This window comes from Triturus cristatus, chromosome 9, assembly GCF_964204655.1.
Source record: "Triturus cristatus chromosome 9, aTriCri1.1, whole genome shotgun sequence".
NCBI lineage: Eukaryota > Metazoa > Chordata > Amphibia > Caudata > Salamandridae > Triturus > Triturus cristatus.
Window position 1 is genome coordinate 779749884 of NC_140592.1, and position 18064 is coordinate 779767947.

General features: G+C 39.5%; 1 protein-coding gene across 1 annotated transcript in view; it reads left to right on the forward strand.

Annotated features, from left to right (window-relative positions):
* LRRC9 (leucine rich repeat containing 9) overlaps positions 1 to 18064 on the forward strand; it is a 597819-nt gene that overhangs the window by 340253 nt on the left and 239502 nt on the right. The window contains exons 20-21 of the mRNA XM_085626156.1: positions 6036 to 6176; positions 10020 to 10197. Coding sequence (XP_085482282.1) covers positions 6036 to 6176; positions 10020 to 10197 — 319 coding nt within the window. The remainder of the gene's footprint in view (positions 1 to 6035; positions 6177 to 10019; positions 10198 to 18064) is intronic.

Consider the following 18064-nt stretch of genomic DNA (forward strand, 5'->3'; position numbering starts at 1 on the left):
ACCCTCCATAGGAACCCCATGGAAGGCCCATTTTCATGTGACTCAATTGAGTTCGTACATGAAACCCACACTGCTTAGAGAACAGCACCAACCATATTTTATGTACACTCACCCTGTCCTTAACCAACTAGTTGTCCCTCCCTGATGAAGACCCCATGAGATGGTTTCAAACTGCCACTAATATCTGGGTCGAAATGTCAACAATATTCATTGTCTGCACCAAAGCAATAAGCTCCTTTGGACTTCTAAGAAACTTCTAGAGCTCCCCTGGAAGAGGATTCTTTCATTTTGTGCTGGGCAGTCATCTTGCAAGCTGCTGTAGTACTGTATTGCATATTTTATTGAATTTTACATGTACAGTCGCTTTTATCTCCCACATGTTCACTCCACGCGAGCACTTGTTTCACTTTGTTTCCACTTTTTGGAGCAACCTTTAATCTATTGTGCATAGATATCCTCATGTACTTGTGGTAAAATATGCAAAAAATACATTCATTTCTGCAAGTAACTTATTTTTCCTTGTTGTGTTTTGTTTTTTCTTGTGTTGTTGTTCATCAGTTCTCCATTTGACCTTTAATTCATTTTGGTTATGTATGCAATTGATTACTGACAGGATTTTTGTTGATCAATTTGATAAGATCCCCTTAATAGGGCCCCCTTTCTGTGATGGGAAGAAGTCTTGGAAGGATGAACATAATGTTTGTGTGATCTCCATTCTACTGCCTTAAATTATACGGAGACATTCTATTTTTGCATTACTGCTGAAATGATACACCCACCTAAGCATTGTGGGGGGATTTGATCTGACACATTGTGGGTTTTCCAGACAAAGACTTACATTACCATTCGTAATCATGGTTGACATCGTTGCACATCGTGGCAACCTTTGCTGCTAAGATCTTGACTTCAAGGACCACATTAATGATCGGGCCGTTGACCTCAAATGTACGTGTGGAATCACCTTAAGCAAATGCATACCATCCGATAAGAAGATACATGCCATTATATTATCTATATAAATGGAAGAACCCTTGCATGATGACCTCATGGCTCTTCAGCAATGAAGGAAGAATCAGAACCCCACATAGTAGCAAAAACCATGACTTGGGGAACCTGCAGCCTCCCTACTAGTGCCTGGCACACCTTAAGCACCATAATGTATACCTGTCCCTCTACCTCAAAAACCACGAAGGAAGAGGTGAAATAACACCTATGAATAACAACATAATGGTCAATAGAGGGAAGCCTGAGTGAGGAACGCTCTAAGGAAGAGTGTACAAGAGAATTGAGCACTATAGAGGTAGGTTTCAAGGAATTATACCCCAAGGAAGAGCATTCTAGTTATGTGTGATTTATTGGAAATTGTCATTGGAAGGAGTGTCCTGGAGAACAACTTCTCGAGAGACACATCCAATAGAAGGTTATTTTAGGGAGATAACACTTTACAATCAGCACCCTGGAGAGAGACACAGAACAACAGCTAAAAATTCCTTCTCAGGTTGTATTCCTCACAGTTCCTGAAATCTATTACTTCCTAACTATCACCATTTATTAGTATAATTTGCTTTCATGTGGTATAGAAAAAGGGCTGCAAAGGAACCAAACATCAATGCCATTCCTTTGTCATTGTAGACATTGTTGATCTTTAAATCCCTCCAACCAAAACCATGAGCACAACCTGTACCCCGATTGTTTCAAGGGCATTTGCTAACACTATGGTCTACCTTCTAAGTTCCTTGTCCAAACACCCCACTAAGATGATGTGATATTATAAGACTCATGATTTATAGCCTTTCTATTTAATGGAGAACCCTCCCTCTAACACCATACTGGTGCAACTGGCCAAATAGAAAATAGCACAGATTCAATGTCCATGAAGCCACGGGGGAAGAAGAGTAGACAAATGGATAATGGTGTGTCATATTTCTGTCACTTCCCTGATCTGATAATGTCACACCCATTTCAGATTCACTGGATCAGTTTAGTGAACATCCACCCAGAGAAAAAAGGATATTAATGAGACATTAAAAGAATGGATGATTACTCCCATCCAGCTTACAAGGACAGCTAGGATACAGCCAAGTTTTATTTGCTTGGATGTGAAACCTATTTTCTGGATTCAATTTACCTTTTTTACCCAGAGGCTTAACATAACATATCTGATCTCTCTTTTTCTGTATTGTCTCTTTTTGATACTCCTACCACTGATGAAAATCAAATAATGAAGACCAAACCAGAGACCCTAAAATTGTTGGGCTTGCAAATGAGAAAATATTTTTCAAATAGTCCACCTCAGAGACTATATTATTGGACAGAGGTAGCAGGTTAATAGACCTCAGTGGCAAAGATAGGTGCAACAGCAGCATCAATCACAGGCTCAACCCCAGAAGCCATATTTCTTCCACCTGAGGAAAGCATCAGCCTTTCACTGCCACAGGAAAACTCACTTCAACTGAATAAATCCTTCACCCACCTTCCAGAACCCCTGAGAGAGATATCACCTCCAAATATTCCCAGCTATGTGAGAATGTAGCAAAACACAGATGGATGAGAAATATATGGAGTATAAACAAAATGAGGTTTTCAGTTTTCCATCCAACATTCCCATGATTGTCAATTCTTTATGTTCTAGGTTGTATCAGGAGGTTCAATCCATACTAAAACAAAAGTGGTTGCGTACACCCCCAAACAACAGAAGAACAAAGACTTTTACTTACTACTGCTAATAAATCAGGAGTTGAAATACAAATACCTACCAGTTCTACAGCTAGAATAGATCAAGGGGAAGAAGTGCAACATGCTCAGTATGCTTAATGATGAGACTTTTTATTCCAAACTAAAATCCAATCCCACACACAATATAATACATAAAATTCGGTATATAACGAATCAGGCATTAGATTCAGGCAGTATCACTAGAAAAGAATATGATTATCTGAACACATCAAAACTCAAAACCTCTTGCATATATGGAGTTCCCAAAATACACAAAAACACAGAAGACCCCCCCTACCGCCCTATAGTTTCCACCATAGGTACCCCCACAGAACCTGTATCTAAATATATAGACAAAATACTAAGACCATTTATTCCACTCACTGAATCCTATATTAAAGATACAGGAGAAATGATACAACAAGTAGAAAATATCAGATTCAACCCAGACACAGATCTATTGGTAACTCTAGATATAGAGTCTCTTTATAGCAACATACCTCAGAAAGAAGCTCTAGAAGCAGTAGACTGGTTCATAGATAAATTTAACATTCCTTGCTCCAAATCGTTCATTCTAACAGGACTACATCTAATCCTCACTGAAAACATCTTTGAATTTGGGCAACAATGCTATCGTCAAACTAAGGGAGTAAGCATGGGTGCTTCTGTAGCGCCATCTATAGCAAACATCTATATGGCCCACTATGAAGAGAAACATATCTATAACGAAGTAGCACCATTCTTTGAGTCTGTTTCCCATTGGTCCAGATACATTGATGACATCTTTTTTGTCTGGACCAATGGAGAACAGACTCTCAGAGAATTTCTGTCCTGGTTGAACGTAACAGATGTTAACCTCAAATTCACTGCCAATATAAGCTCAGACAAAGTAGAATTTCTAGACATCTGGATTAGACATAATACAGGAAAATTAGAAGTCGACCTTTTTGTGAAACCAACAGCAAGAAACACCCTGCTGCATTTTGAGAGCAATCACCCACGAAGCCAGAAACAAAGTATTCAGTTTTCTCAATTTCTGAGAGTGAGGCGTAACTGCACAAATCTTTCAGATTTTGATATTCAAGCAACCGTTATGAAAAATAAATTTCTAGCAAGAGGTTACCCACATCGTCTTATAAGAGAATCATACAAAAGAGCCCGTTTTTTCGACAGGGATCACCTTTTCAACAAAAATAAAACTAATGCAAATCAAAAACTAGTATGCATCACCAAACATTCCACCCTGAACCAACAAGTTAAACAGATTATCAACTCCAACTGGCACCTCTTGAACTGTAACCCAGATCAGAAAAAGATCAACAAACCAGTATTCGCTCATCGTCCAAATAAAAACATTAAAGATCTGATAGTACATTCCAGATTTACCCCTAAAGAAACAAAATCCTCTTTTGTGCAAAAAAACATTGATGGTAGGCCATCATCTCACTCGTAAACCCACTATCTACACGTTCCGCCGCATCCGAGTAGTTGTCAGAATACCATCTGACACTATTAGCAGATTAAGAGTCACAGATTTTATCTCTCCCATTAAATATATTTCTGCAAGACAAATTACGGTCTGACATATGAACATCAATTTCCCAACCTATTGGGTTGAAAACGAATAAAAATACCCCTTTCCTTACCAGGAATCACCTAATAGAAGAAGGGAACCAAATAAAGGAAAGGAAGAAATAATATTTCTGGTCGATATTTCCCCTACATACATATGTCACTGATCTACCTCCTGTTAACTACATAAATTTGTTGTGGCTACTCCTGACGAAGGCACTCTGTGCCGAAACGCGCGTCGTGAAGATTTTTTATGTTTTGCCACTATGTGTAATCTATATCATTGAATTGTATTATTGAAAATTCCAATTTTATTGTATATTGTTATTTCACTACATGTGATTTTATATGTCTTTTTTTAATTAAAATTGTGAACTGCATTATTTGTTTGTTTTTCCATTTCTGTGCTTTATCAATTCGAACTATTAGTCGTATACGTTTGCCTGGGAACTATATTTTCCATTGTGTTTATACCCTGTCCCAGGAATCAGATTATTCCACAGGGGGTCCTTGATACTCACATGTAACATGTTGGTGCTACACCAGATGCTTCACATTTTGCATGATTGAAGATTTCATGAAGGCCTTAAGTAAGTTTTCTCTTCAATGAAGAGACCATCTCTGCCTTAGAGAGTGAACATCAAATTAACTGGATCCCCTACTAAGCTTATACACATGATAGCTTACTATCACTTATTTTGGAAGGTTGTCTTCTTAGAGGACCTACAGGAGATTGATGTTCTCTTGTGACGTTAATCAGTAGATGTACACATTGAACACCATTAGTGACATACATGGTGCTTAGTCCTCCTTTCAGTATAGGAAAATGCTGATGATGATACAGCAAGCCAATTGGTGAGCAATAGCCAACTGGCTTATGGTGGTTTCTTAGTGGGGCACTTTCTATAATTTGTTAAACATGTTTTGAAAATGTATGTGTATTACTCTGAATGAGTTAGAAAGTCCCTAGGCACCATTCATAGAAAGAATCACAACGTGACATATGGTCTGAGACCGAGGTGTTGCTGGAGCATGACTGGGCCATCTATATGATGTTGGCTTGAGGTAAGTGTGTTGTGTAGGTTGGTGTGACCGGTACCAAGGGCCTGTTTGTGGTATTGGCTTTTTGAGTGTAGAGCGCTCCTGGTACCTTATAGTCCCTCCGCAGCTTCTATTGTTTTTGAATAGCGGATAGTGCAACGGACCCCAAACGTTTTTAGAATTAGCTGCCTTACCTGATAAATACATCAAATGAATTAAAACAAATGATTTTGAGCAGTTGATGAGTTCAGAATTGTTGCACTACTTTCGTAATTAAATTACTGAACTGTGATTCTGAGAGCTGATGGAAACTATGCTCCACACGCAACCTAAATTGTTTTAGCAGCGGCACAACAATGATGTTAAAATGTTTTGTGGAAGCTTTATGCAAGACAACCCTGACATCAGAATTGGTTTACATTTACTGTTTTAAATCATTTGCTCTATTTTGTTTTTATATAGCGGGTGAATCTAATTTTTTCATCTGCAAGTGGGTATTCAAAATATGAATTTCTAGCAAGATACATTTGTGCACAAAAGCTATCTGGAGGTTTTGCAGTATACGGTTAAATGGTATTTGTAACTTCCTTTCTTTGTGAATGCCAGTGGACAGCTACATTGATATACTACTGGACTGATTTTATTAACATTGCAAATCAATCATGAGACAATGTTTTATTTATTGTTATATTTTACATTTTTGCTAGGGGTTATTGTTACTCCATTCCAGAACTGATCAAGCCAGGCCACGCTGTCTTACATTACTACCAGCCGCTCAAATTCTTACGAAAATTAGCAAAAACAAGCTTGACATATTAACTGATTTTGATACCACCTGGTTTGCAAAGGTAGGTGCTTGTAAAGATTGTCAGTATTCATTTTTTATGTATGAAGTTAATATTTGCTGTGAGAGTTTAATGGAATATATTCAGAGATAAAGTTTTTTTAAGGAGGAGTGATTTGATTTGTCTTTTAAATAAGTATTACAAATTTTCTGTCACTTCCAGGTACGGCTAGGGTATGACTTGGTGAAGTTCACCAGTTCAAGACGGGAGGCACCATTAGCAAATTTATTTTACCCCAAGAGCTTTGTTAAAAAAATGCAGGAGGTGTTTTCGCTTGCTTTTTGCGCTCTTAGCCTTAAGTAAAATAGAGCAGCAGTTTTAACCATCTCTCTTAGTTTCACTGCTGGACTGCGTCCACTGCATTCCCTAAATCATCAAGCTACCACTTGCTCTATAGATTGTGCATTTTTATGTAATCTGATGCATAGTACCTGACGACAGGAGCCACACTTAATGAGAACGAGCAGTGGAGGAAAACGGGTTCATGCACCTCATTACGTAAGTTAATATCTTGTTAATGGCAGTGGAAGGCAACATAATCCAATGCATTGTTACGGCCACATCTGCTGGTAGTATGCTTGTTAAACTGAACAGGTAGTATGCATGATTACATTGTCCTTGTTGATGCTACAGGATTGTACTATGATTTTGCTGTGCTGCTCTTTGTGGTGGAGGATCATCTTCATAGTCTTCCCAAATCTTATCATGGTTTCTCCTCAAAATGGATAAGCATAAATGAGGTTGTTTTCTAAAAGATTTCAAACTCTCCCTGAAGTGCAGGTTTCTGCTTCTCAGTGGAGGCGGAAGTATGGCTGTTTTCTCTGCCATTTAGATATTGGCATCTTTGGAGTCAAAATGTTTAAGCCTTCTTTAAACAGCTTAAAGGTAGGTCAATATCAATTATTCTCATGTGCTTGAGGACAGTTGTAACATTCTGACTCCTGAAGAAGGGTGTAATATCTAAAATGCTTGAGTGGTAGAACAAACAAACCGAGGGTGCTGTTCACAAACGTCAACTTACACATTAGTTAATCTGCATGTGTAAGTTTACATACTCTTACAGGTTTGAGTAATGTACTGTGTCAAAAGTGTAGATTTACATGTCTCCTCCCCCTGAATTCAGGGGTGGAGGTTAATTTACAAGTGTAAAATTACTGTTTGTAACTTTTCACACGTAGGCCGAGGTATTTGCTATCCAGCACAGATCCCTCCCCAATGGTAAAGTATAGGGAAAAGTTGAAAAATGTATTAAACTGTTATTTTTTTAAAGTAAAAAATATTTTTTTACATTAACGATTAATGTATATTAATTTAAATCTTTATTCAAAATGTAGAACACATTGTAAAAATGTTGAAGCATTATTACCTTCATTTCGAGATAAATAGTTAATTATATATTAAATGAAACATATTTTTCTTAAGATTTAAATTTGACAAATCCCACATAAAGCATAACATTTATATTTAGTTATTGTAGTAAAAATTAAGTTATGTGCAACATTAATTTGAAATAACTTAAATAGGTTATTTCAGTGCCTTAAGCTGAAAATACCGAAGGAAAGTTCCACCCCTGTAGAAATACTTCTCCTTTTAAATATCTATGTTCCCCCGGGCACAGAACACAATATAATGCTGGGTCATATCTTTGATTTAATCGAATCTACCTTAGACTCAGAAATCAATACACAAATCCTCCTATTGGGAGACTTAATGCCAACATTTACAATAGGCTGGTAATAGCTTCTAGCAAAAATTGCTTAGATGATTATTGGTCTCTGCCAAACCCTGTCTTTCCAGAGTGTATAATAGGCAATAAAATAGGGAAATTAATCTTACCACTGGTCTGTGGAAGTAATGGAGTAATCTTGAATGGTAGGATAGAAAGAGATGTCCCTGCGCAATTTACAAGAACGGTAGTCAGTGGACAGTCCATTCTAGATTACATCATTTGCAGCTACAGTTTATTTCAGAGATCACAACACTTAAGTGTACACTTTATACAAAGCAGCAATCGTGCAATACTGATATTAAAAATTGAGCTGTATCTCCCTTCTCTTGGTCTCTATTACAAATGAATGGAGATACCCTCACAGCTCAGAAGAAGGGCAGAGTTATATGGAACACCGCCAGTCAGAGAATAAGCTGAATGTTTTGATCATTACACAACAGCTGCTTCAATCCAAAAAGGAAAATAACCCAGTTTTAAATTTGAAACAGACTCTTTTGGTGGTAGTACAAGCTGTTCAGGATTCTGCTGCCCTGGATTTAAAACTAAAACCGCCAAGAAAATCATGCAATCCCATAGATGATATTGCAAGACGTTTAAACCGTTTAATCAGACAGCAATTTCTAAGTTTCTCTGTTCTCAGGAAAAAAGAGATTTCTAATTTACGGGAAAAAAAGGAAGAAAATGAATTCCATCAGAAAAAGAGAAACTATGGGCAAAAACTGGATTGCTCTGCAGTTAGTTATCTCTAAAAAAAAATAAACAACAGTTTTGACGTCTAATAGCAAAAGCAACCAGAGCTAAAAAATCTCTTACGGCATCTCCGGTCCCTCAAAATGAATGGGAAAAGTATCGCCTAGAGCTCTATAAGGCAAACCTAGAAGAATCCTGCCAAAGAGCTCCTTGTAGATTGATGATTGGTCAAGAAGCAGACGAAGGGAATAGTGTCCCGGTGGAGGAACAAATAAAATCTTACATCAGGAGGTCTAGATCCTCTGCATCGATGGTTCCAAATAAGATCTCAGTTATAGCTCTCAAAAGCAACCATGAAGCCTGGAGCGAGTATTTGGAGCCACTGTTCAGCCGCATTTATAAAACTGGTTTCCTAAAATCCCACGCTGTCAAAGTTATAGCTCTAGGACGAAACAATGATATAAAGCTAGGCGCACATTGCATACAGCAACCATCCATATAACCAATCTCACAACCCCTTGTTCACATCTAGCTTCATTCCCTTGACTAATTCATGCAATGCATTAAAATGCAAATGGATGGACGTGGAATGGTCAGACTAATTAAAACTACACAATCTTTCAAAATCTGTATAACCATGGTTATTTTTTAAAAGAAAATAATAGCAGCCTTATTTTGTAAAGCGGCTTTTCCTGTTCCCTGAACAACCAATAGCAATTCAGCTAAAGCAGTAGAAGTTTCATTTATATTTTACACCATTAAACTTGCCAGCTTGTTTATTACCCTAGTATACTACACAGTTAACCCAAGAACACCTACTATGGACGTAGCTAGACTAATGTATTCAGTTTTGGATTACAAGGTTATTTCAGAATCACAGTGTTTACACAGTTGAAATGCATTTCTAGCATAGCGAGAATGAAACATTTTTAAAGCAGAATGAGTGTTTCTTCGATACATACATATATTTTCAGAAATATTTTGACTCCTTTGTTCTTTCATGGTATGTCATAGCTTAATTCTGACAGTCTTTTATGTTAGCCTGATCTCTGTCTCTCAGTCTGAAAGAAAGCAAATGGTATGGTTTTGGTCTCTATTATGGAAGCTGACTGTACCTTGGATGTTTTCATACTGGATTAAGGTTACCAGATGGCTTCATTTAATAAAATATGCTATTTTTCAGTTCTGGGGTTTAGTGTAACTATGGAGTGCATTCTGGAAGTTAAAGTGGTTGTTCATTTTTGTTTAAATTGATGCAATGGCATACATTTGTAAATTACAGTGGTTTTATAAGAGATAAGTAGAGTGTAATATGAGGCCCATATGACTGAGTCCTCTGGTAACCTTACATTTACAGTTATAATACACACATTTTGCTTTAATAAGTTTTGCAGAGTTTCAAATAACTACTTAAATTTAACTTACAGATTACAACATTAAATCTTGATGGACAGAATCTCTACAAACTATCCAATTTAGAAAAATTAGAGAATTTACGGTGGGCATCATTAAGCAATAACTTTTTAACCAAAATTGAAGGACTGGAGAACTGCCTTAATTTAGAAGAACTTGCATTAGATGAGAACTGCATTACAAAACTGGAAGGTAAGCCATCTATCTCGAAAGCATTAAGTTTGCTTAGATGTGTTTACACACTGCAGCCACTTTAGGGTGTAACTGGAAAAACACAGTTTTTACTACCTAACTCATCACACCCCTCAACAGATTACCCTGTCTTCCACTCGTAGTCCATTTCTTTGTTTTCCGCTGACTATGGTCCTAATGCTAGTTGGAGTCTTATGTGGGAGTTTGAATTTGTTACTCAGATAATGTGACTGGACTTGAAATGAAAATGACATGTTTAAATGATTAGAATGTGAAGAATTCAATTAGATAGTAATTATTTGTTAGTGACCAAAAACATGGACTATGTATAGATTACATGAAGTACAGCCTTGTGTACAAAGCAATTTTGCGATCCCAAACTCTATGGGTTTGTGACTGCAAAATAGCTTTTTGTTAATTTTGAAACCCATTCTGCAAGTCAGAAAAACATTTCCAAATCACAAAATTGCATACTGAATTGGAGTTCGGTAGGGGCAGGGAGTGAAAGGGAGTGAAAGAGGCATTCTTTCCTTATTGGAATGGACTGCAAACCTTGAATAGTTACCAATACTCCAAAGGAGATGGTAATGAATTTCCAAAGAAGAAGGTCACCTTCCATTTTGTGAATCCTCTCAGGCGACCTTGTTGGGAGCAGTCAGTGGTTGGAAGGATCTCTGCTGCTCCCACCAATGTTTTTCTAGAGGTTAAGAGGGTGAACTTTTTTTTTTCCCAGTTGAGAAGGTGGTCTGCTGTTCCTTGCAAGCCACTAACTATCCTTGTGTTTGTAGCCAATCTTAAGGGTCACAAATAGCGACCTGCATAATTAAAATGCAGTACGCAGGCCATTCTGTGACCACCTGTGACAGGTAATTTTGCAATGTGACCTATTAGTACAAAGGTGGTATAGCAACATTAAAGACTGATTGTAAAAAGTTGGTGCACAATTTGTGACCACTTTCTGCAACCAGTATTTTGATGCACCTGGCCCTTAGTGTCTTATGTGTTTAACAAGTTCTGCAAATTTATACAGAAAATGTTCAAGTGAGGCAGTCCTTCTAAGAGTTTTCTCAAAGAGCGTCAATAATAGGAAAGTGGAATTTAATTTAAAGGCACCTTCTTGATATAAACTTCTTTAAAGTGGACGCTTTCAAAAAGTCTTGCAGTAATGCCTTGTTATAAAGTTAACCCTTTGAAAGTTTATGTTTTCTCAGTTTTATGTTGAGATGATTGGTTTATTTATATATAAATTATTCAATACAATTAAAAAAAACGTTCTTTTGGTTGATTTGACCATAAAAGTGCATGTGCAATACAATAACATTTCATTAAAACAATCCATGTAGGCACGTGCCCAGACCCCATAGCCCTTGGTTAAAGTAGCCAACACAAGGGCCAGCACACCCATAACGAAGATGTAAACATATATAAAACATTTCTAAAAACAAGTATCTATCATATTACAATCACTAAAAGCACACTAAAAACCATGGATATTACAAACAAATTAAAATAAACCAGATCTAGTTTAAGATATTATGAGGTTATCAGCTAGAAACTATGGATTGGTATTCAAGCGCGCTCTATGTACACACCACATAGAAAATAAAAAGCACGACACTGAAAATACAATAGGCAGATGAGTGTTATATTTCAGTAATCTTAAAGCCTCTACGCAGTGCTGGGTTCCCAAATTTTTGCATAGCTGGATCAAGCATTGATGCCTGCTGGCCTTCCTATAGCCTGGACAAAAGAAAAATACATTGTATTCTGACTCCACTGCATTGCTACAGGCCAGACAGCCCAGAAGGGGTGAAACAGCCCATTTGTTTGTAAAGGCACGCATCGGGAGGACCCGTACCTAAATTGCAGGTATAGCTTCCTGGCTTACATGGGTTGAATGTCATCCAATACATGCTCTAGGCTAACCCTGGGCGTAGTTCGCGAAGTAGCGCTACGCGTAGGAACACGAAGTGCACTTCGCAAGCTACGCGTAGCACTACGCGAACTGCGTAGTAGCCTGTTCGGGGATGATTGCACAGTGCCGGATGCTTGTCCGCACTGTGCAATCATTGAATACGGCATCTCGCAGAGTGCGAGCTGTCATTTTCTGCCGCTCGAGTAGATTTTTACTCGAGCTGCAGCTTTCTCAATGTGGACTGGTAGTTTCTTATCGCGAGCGGTCGCGAGCATACGCGACCACTCGCAATGAGAAACCTGACCTCCCCGCATTGAGAATCTCGCTGGGAGGTTTATTTTCCACGCTTGCGTGAACAGGTAGGTCACTTTGAACAGAGGAGGCATTGGAACGCATGGGAACAATCCTACCCAAATTCCAGATGTGCCCATCGTCAAGCTTCACAGCATTGCAAAACAGTTTGGTCACCTTAAAAGGAGGGGAAATTTTCACACCAGCAGACTTCTGGGGAAAACGTACTTTCACGCGGCCACCCACACGTACCAATCGTGTGAGAGACAGCCTGCCTGGCATCAAAATTAATTTTCCTCTTGACTGAATTGAGATGCTGAAGTGCCCGCCACTGGGTATTTTCATGAACAACAGTATCAGCACCTTTTCCCCTCATCGAAGTCTGGAACATATAAGTGTTAGGGATGCGCCCCCAGAACAATTTAAAAGGGATTTTCTCAGTGGTGGAGTGAGGAGTCAAGCGATAGACCATAACTCTCTCATGTATCACAGATCTCCAATCCTTACCTTGATTTTTGGCCAGTTGAATTGACTCCTTCAGTACAGGGTTAAACCTCTCTACCATTCCGTTGCACTCTGGATGATAGAGAGAACAACGTTTGTGTACAATCCCCTTTCTGGCCAATAATTCCTCCATCTCTCTTGACACAAGTTGAACACCGTTGTCTGTCAGAAGGGATTTTGGAAGCCCTTCCCTGCTGAAAATGTCTTCCAAGAATTTGGTAATGTCCCTAGTTTCTATACTCTGTGTCACCTTAACTTCAGGCCATCTAGAGTACATGTCAATTAAGACAAGAATGTAGGACTGTCCAGCTTTACTAGGGACTGGATCCAAGGCTACATGTTGCCAACATTGTGAAGGTGTTTCTCGAATGATCATAGGTTGTACTCTAGTCTTGTAAACCTTATCGCAGGCATTACATTCTGTGCAGTCTCTTATCATTCGCTCAACAAGAATATCAATGTCTGGCCACCAAAAATGTAATCGTACCCTTTCCTTGGTTTTGGAAATACCTTGGTGTCCCTGATGGGCCAAGTGAACACTTTTTTCCCTTACAGGTGATGGAGGGACAAGCCTGGTGTCCCTCCAGAGCAAATTTCTGGTCACAGAAAGTTCATTTCAAATGTTCCAGAATTTCCGGACACCTTCACTTAAAGTCCTGATGCCTGTCCAACCCTCAGACGCCAATCTGCACGCTTCATGCATATCTACATCTCTCTCCATGGCGTCCTTTCACTCAGCCTCAGAGACTACTCCTTCAACTATTTCACACACTTTGAAATCATCAATCTCCCATGAATCTTCTGGGTCAGGTAAGTGTTCCCTACTCTGTTTAGCACTAAGCGAGTGAGACAGTCGGCGACCCTATTATCTGCCCCAGGAATGTTCTTGATGACAAAATCAAAAGCTTGCAGGGCAATTAGCCCCTTACATATTCTAGAGGAAACGGTGTCAAGATCCTTCTTGCAGAAGACATCCTTTAACGGTTTGTGATTCGAATGAACAACAAAAGAGCTACCCCAGAGGAATTTTTTTAATTTCTTGATGGCCCAAAAGATACAGAGTGCCTCCTTCTCAATCACGGAGTACTGAAGCTCTGGACCGACAAGAGCTCTGGAGAGGAACATGATAGTCACCTCTTTGCCATCTCTCACTTGCTTAAGTACGGCAACCAGGCCTTTTGAACTGGCATCAGTAACTAGAATTGAGCTTGAAGAAGTGTCGAAGCTCTGAAGAGAGGCAGCCGAACTCAGAGCCTTCTTGACACCCTTGAATTCCAACTGACACTGAGGAGACCATGAGAACTTCACACCCTTCTTTAAGAGTGATCTCAGCATGAAGGTGCGGCAAGCAAAACGAGTAACACGTTTATTGTAAAACTCCGCCATCCCTAAGAAGGTGACGAGTACTTCCCTAGATTGTGGACCGGGAAGTTCCTCAATTGTCCTAACAAGGCGATCCTTAGGTCTGACTCCACCCCCTGTCAGGCAGTGACCCAGGTAATCAATTTCCGAGAGATTTAACCTACATTTGCTCTCACGCAAAGTCAAACCTCTCACACCAAATCGCTCAAGAACAGCCCTTAGTCTCGCATCATGTTCCTGTTGAGACGAGCCATGATCCAGGATGTCGTCTTGATATATCTTAACTCCTTCCGCACCATTCAACACATCTTCCATGACTCTTTGGAACACAGAGGCTGCGGAATTCAAGCCGAAGGGAAGACAAGTGAATTTGTAGGTGCCAAAAGGAGTTATGAATGCAGTCAGGTTCTTGGTTTCTTCATCAATTTTAACCTGATGGTAGGCCGCCCTGAGATCAAGAGTGGAGAAAACACGTGCTTCACTTAACTGGGCCAGCATTTCCGTGATGTTTGGAAGCAGGTACTTCTCAGCAACAACTGCGCTGTTAAGGGCACGGAGGTCCACACACAAATGTACTTCTCCGGAGGCCTTGCGTGCAAGAACAACCGGAGCAACCACTCACTCGCCTCTGTCTCAACAATGATCCCCTCTTTTTTCAACTTTTCAAGTTCAAGACGCATGGGTTCCCTCATGGTCAAAGGTACGCTGCGCACCTTACACGTCACAGGAACAGCGTCAGGCTTAAGTATGATTTTGTGGGTATATCCCGAGAGACAACCCAAATTCTCATTGAAGACCCCTCTAAATTCGTTACGTAAAGTACAGTTTGAATCAACTTCACTCGAAACAACTTTTGAACTCATCTCACTTGAAACAACATGGACTGGATGCAGAATAACGTCTCTGAGAACAATGCATGGATCACAACCAGGAAACAACGACACTCCCAGATCAGTCTGGTGGAACCAGCTAATAATGCTGTCACCTCTGCAGGAGATATATATTTTCCCAGCAGTAATTCTCCCTTTGTATTCAATATTCCCTAGGAAATAACCAAACAATTTTATGGGTTGACCACCATAGGCCAGAGGCTTGATATCAGGTTTGTATACCCTCACTTTCCCATGAAGTTTCATGTCAAATAACTTTTTGGGTATAAGGGAAATTTTTGCACCTGAGTCAAAAAGCATTTTAATGTTGCAATCATTCATGTGTACTTCATCTACAGGTCCTTTAGCTTTATTCATTCCCCCTTGTAATAAGACTTCACCACAGTGTAGTTCATCATAGACGGAATCACTTTCATACTCGGGAGAAACTTCTTTGACCCGTCTGCCCTTTTTGTTCCTTTGAGCTCTACAAGCTTTGGCTAAGTGACCAATTTTCTCACAATTGAGACACTTTGAAGAAAGTGCAGGCACGACTTGTCATTAGCAAGATGACTAATCGAGTCACATCGATAACACTTCATCTTGAAGTTTTCCTTGAGTTTAGAGGCAGAAGAGGAGTGCAGAGGTTCACGTTGCTTCCGAGAAGGCTTTACAGGGTTCTTCGTAACAGAGTGAACCTTCTCTTCTTGGACCCCATTTTCTTTTTTAATTTCCTCAATGCAATCAAGAGAGCGTTCTATTCTCTTAGCTATAGCAAGAACCTCATCAAGTTTCGGGTCATCTTTCTGCCAAAGTTCATCTTTAATTTTCTCTATATTGCATCCTAGCATAAATTTATCGCAAATGTGTTCTTCAAGAGACACATCAAATTTACAGGTGGTACCCAGTTTGCGTAAAGAGGTAATGTAGGCTTCGACAGATTCTTCGGACTTCTGTACCCTCTTTCCAAAATGATACCGCTCAAGAATGGTACTTTCTTATGGAAGATAGTGCTTTTCGAGTTTCTTTAGGCAAATCTTGAATTCATTAAGACTATCTAATTCACTTTTACTTAAATCAGGAAGGTGTTCAAACACCTCCTGTCCTTCGGAGCCTAGACAGTTCAACAGTAAAGCTGATTTTCTCTCTGCACTAAGAGATACACCACAAACCCTTGCATAATTAAGGAATACTTTTTTTCCATTTCGACCAACGCAAAACTGGATCACCAGGGTTAGAAAGAAAGAACGGAGGAGGTGTAACATTTTGCAAGAAACAAGTTGGTCACTTGGAGAGTATATAACGTCTGTGAAACAAAATTGTGAAAGTCACCTTTTTATCATCAAGAGTACTATAAACAAACAAGGATTTGAATTAGTAGAGAAAGTATTTATCTTGACTTAAAATTTGCTGAGAGTAAGATTCAGGATGTGCATGTCCGTGCAGAAAACACCTTGTGCCAACACGCTGTGACAGTAAAAATTAAAGTTGTATTTATTTTTTACTTCAAGTTTTCTGAGAGTAATATTCAGCCTGTGCGTGTTAGCACAGAAAAAACGTTGTGCCAACACGCAGGGTTTGTTCTTCAGTGTAAATAAATGAAAACATGAAGAAACTGAATATTCAATAATACCAAATGTAAATAAAAATGCTGAGCGTATCAGCGTGATAATGTATATTTAAATTGAGTAGCTGTGTGCATCAGCGTTTTAAGAAATAAAATAGCAATGTACATATACTGTAGACTCATGTAGCTTGCTGAATTGTAATTCAAAAGGGCTGACATGCAAAATGCTGTGCGTATCAGCGTAAAGACAGCAACTGCAGAAAAATGAAAAGTGCTGTGCGTGTCAGTGAGTTGGGTGAACCAGAATGCTGAGTGTATCGGCAAAAACAAGCATAAAAGTAACTTTTGAAGTAGTTGACACGCAAAACGCTGTGAGTATCAGCATAAGGACGAGAATTATGCTGTGCGTGTCAGCGTGTTGTCAAGGAGACAGAGAAGCTCCGTATGACGGTCGGTTGCCAAGTTACAGAATTCCAACTTCCGTCAGGATGCGTCAACGTCTTGCGACACAAGTCGCACAGCAAAAGCATCAGGCTATGCTGTAGAATGAAGCATGAATGTGATCGCAGGGGAATGAAGAGAACGTTCTGCGCGAGCAGGTAACAGCGCAGTTTGAAAAATGCTCAAAGATGGCTCACGCATTTGTTAGAGAAAACAGAGCGTTCAAATTGAAATACGCGCTGTGGAGTAAATACAAATCGCGCTGTATGAGGGGTGCCCTGGGTACTTGCCGCGCTGGTTTAGCGAAGGGGAGTTGGTAAAGGCCGAAGCCAGGGAGTCAAAAGAGACTTGCTGAGACTAACTTCAGTAAGCAGGTCATCAGGTATGAAAGATGAAGGCCGCAAAGCACAAAGAAGAGCTGGGGAGGAAATAAGCAGCTCGGGTATATATAAAGTCTTGGCAAAATAAAGTGGGCCCAGTACCTTGTAGATTTCAAAGAAACTTAGCTGTGTTAGGATGTTTGCTGTTCACTACGTAGGAGACCTCTTCTTGTCTTCTTGTTAGTTGATCATGGTAGGGTTCAATCTTCTTCGCTCGTTGCCAGTGTGAAGAGGTATGAAGGAGGCAGAGAGGTTCTTCATATTAACTTCTTTATTCAAGCTTGAGATACGGCAATGTCCCATCCACAGAGCACCTCACACCAACTGACCATAAGCACTTGGCAACAGGGATCAAGCACTCTACATTCTAGAGTTACAGTGGAAGAGTGTTCTACATAAAAGCAGCCCACTGTTATACAGTAATAATACAGTAATACATAAGGCAAATACCACAGGTGATCCCAAGATACTCAAATATGGACACCCTCTCCAGAAGGGTGCCTTGCAGACATGGGTTTGGCCGGGTACTACTAACTGG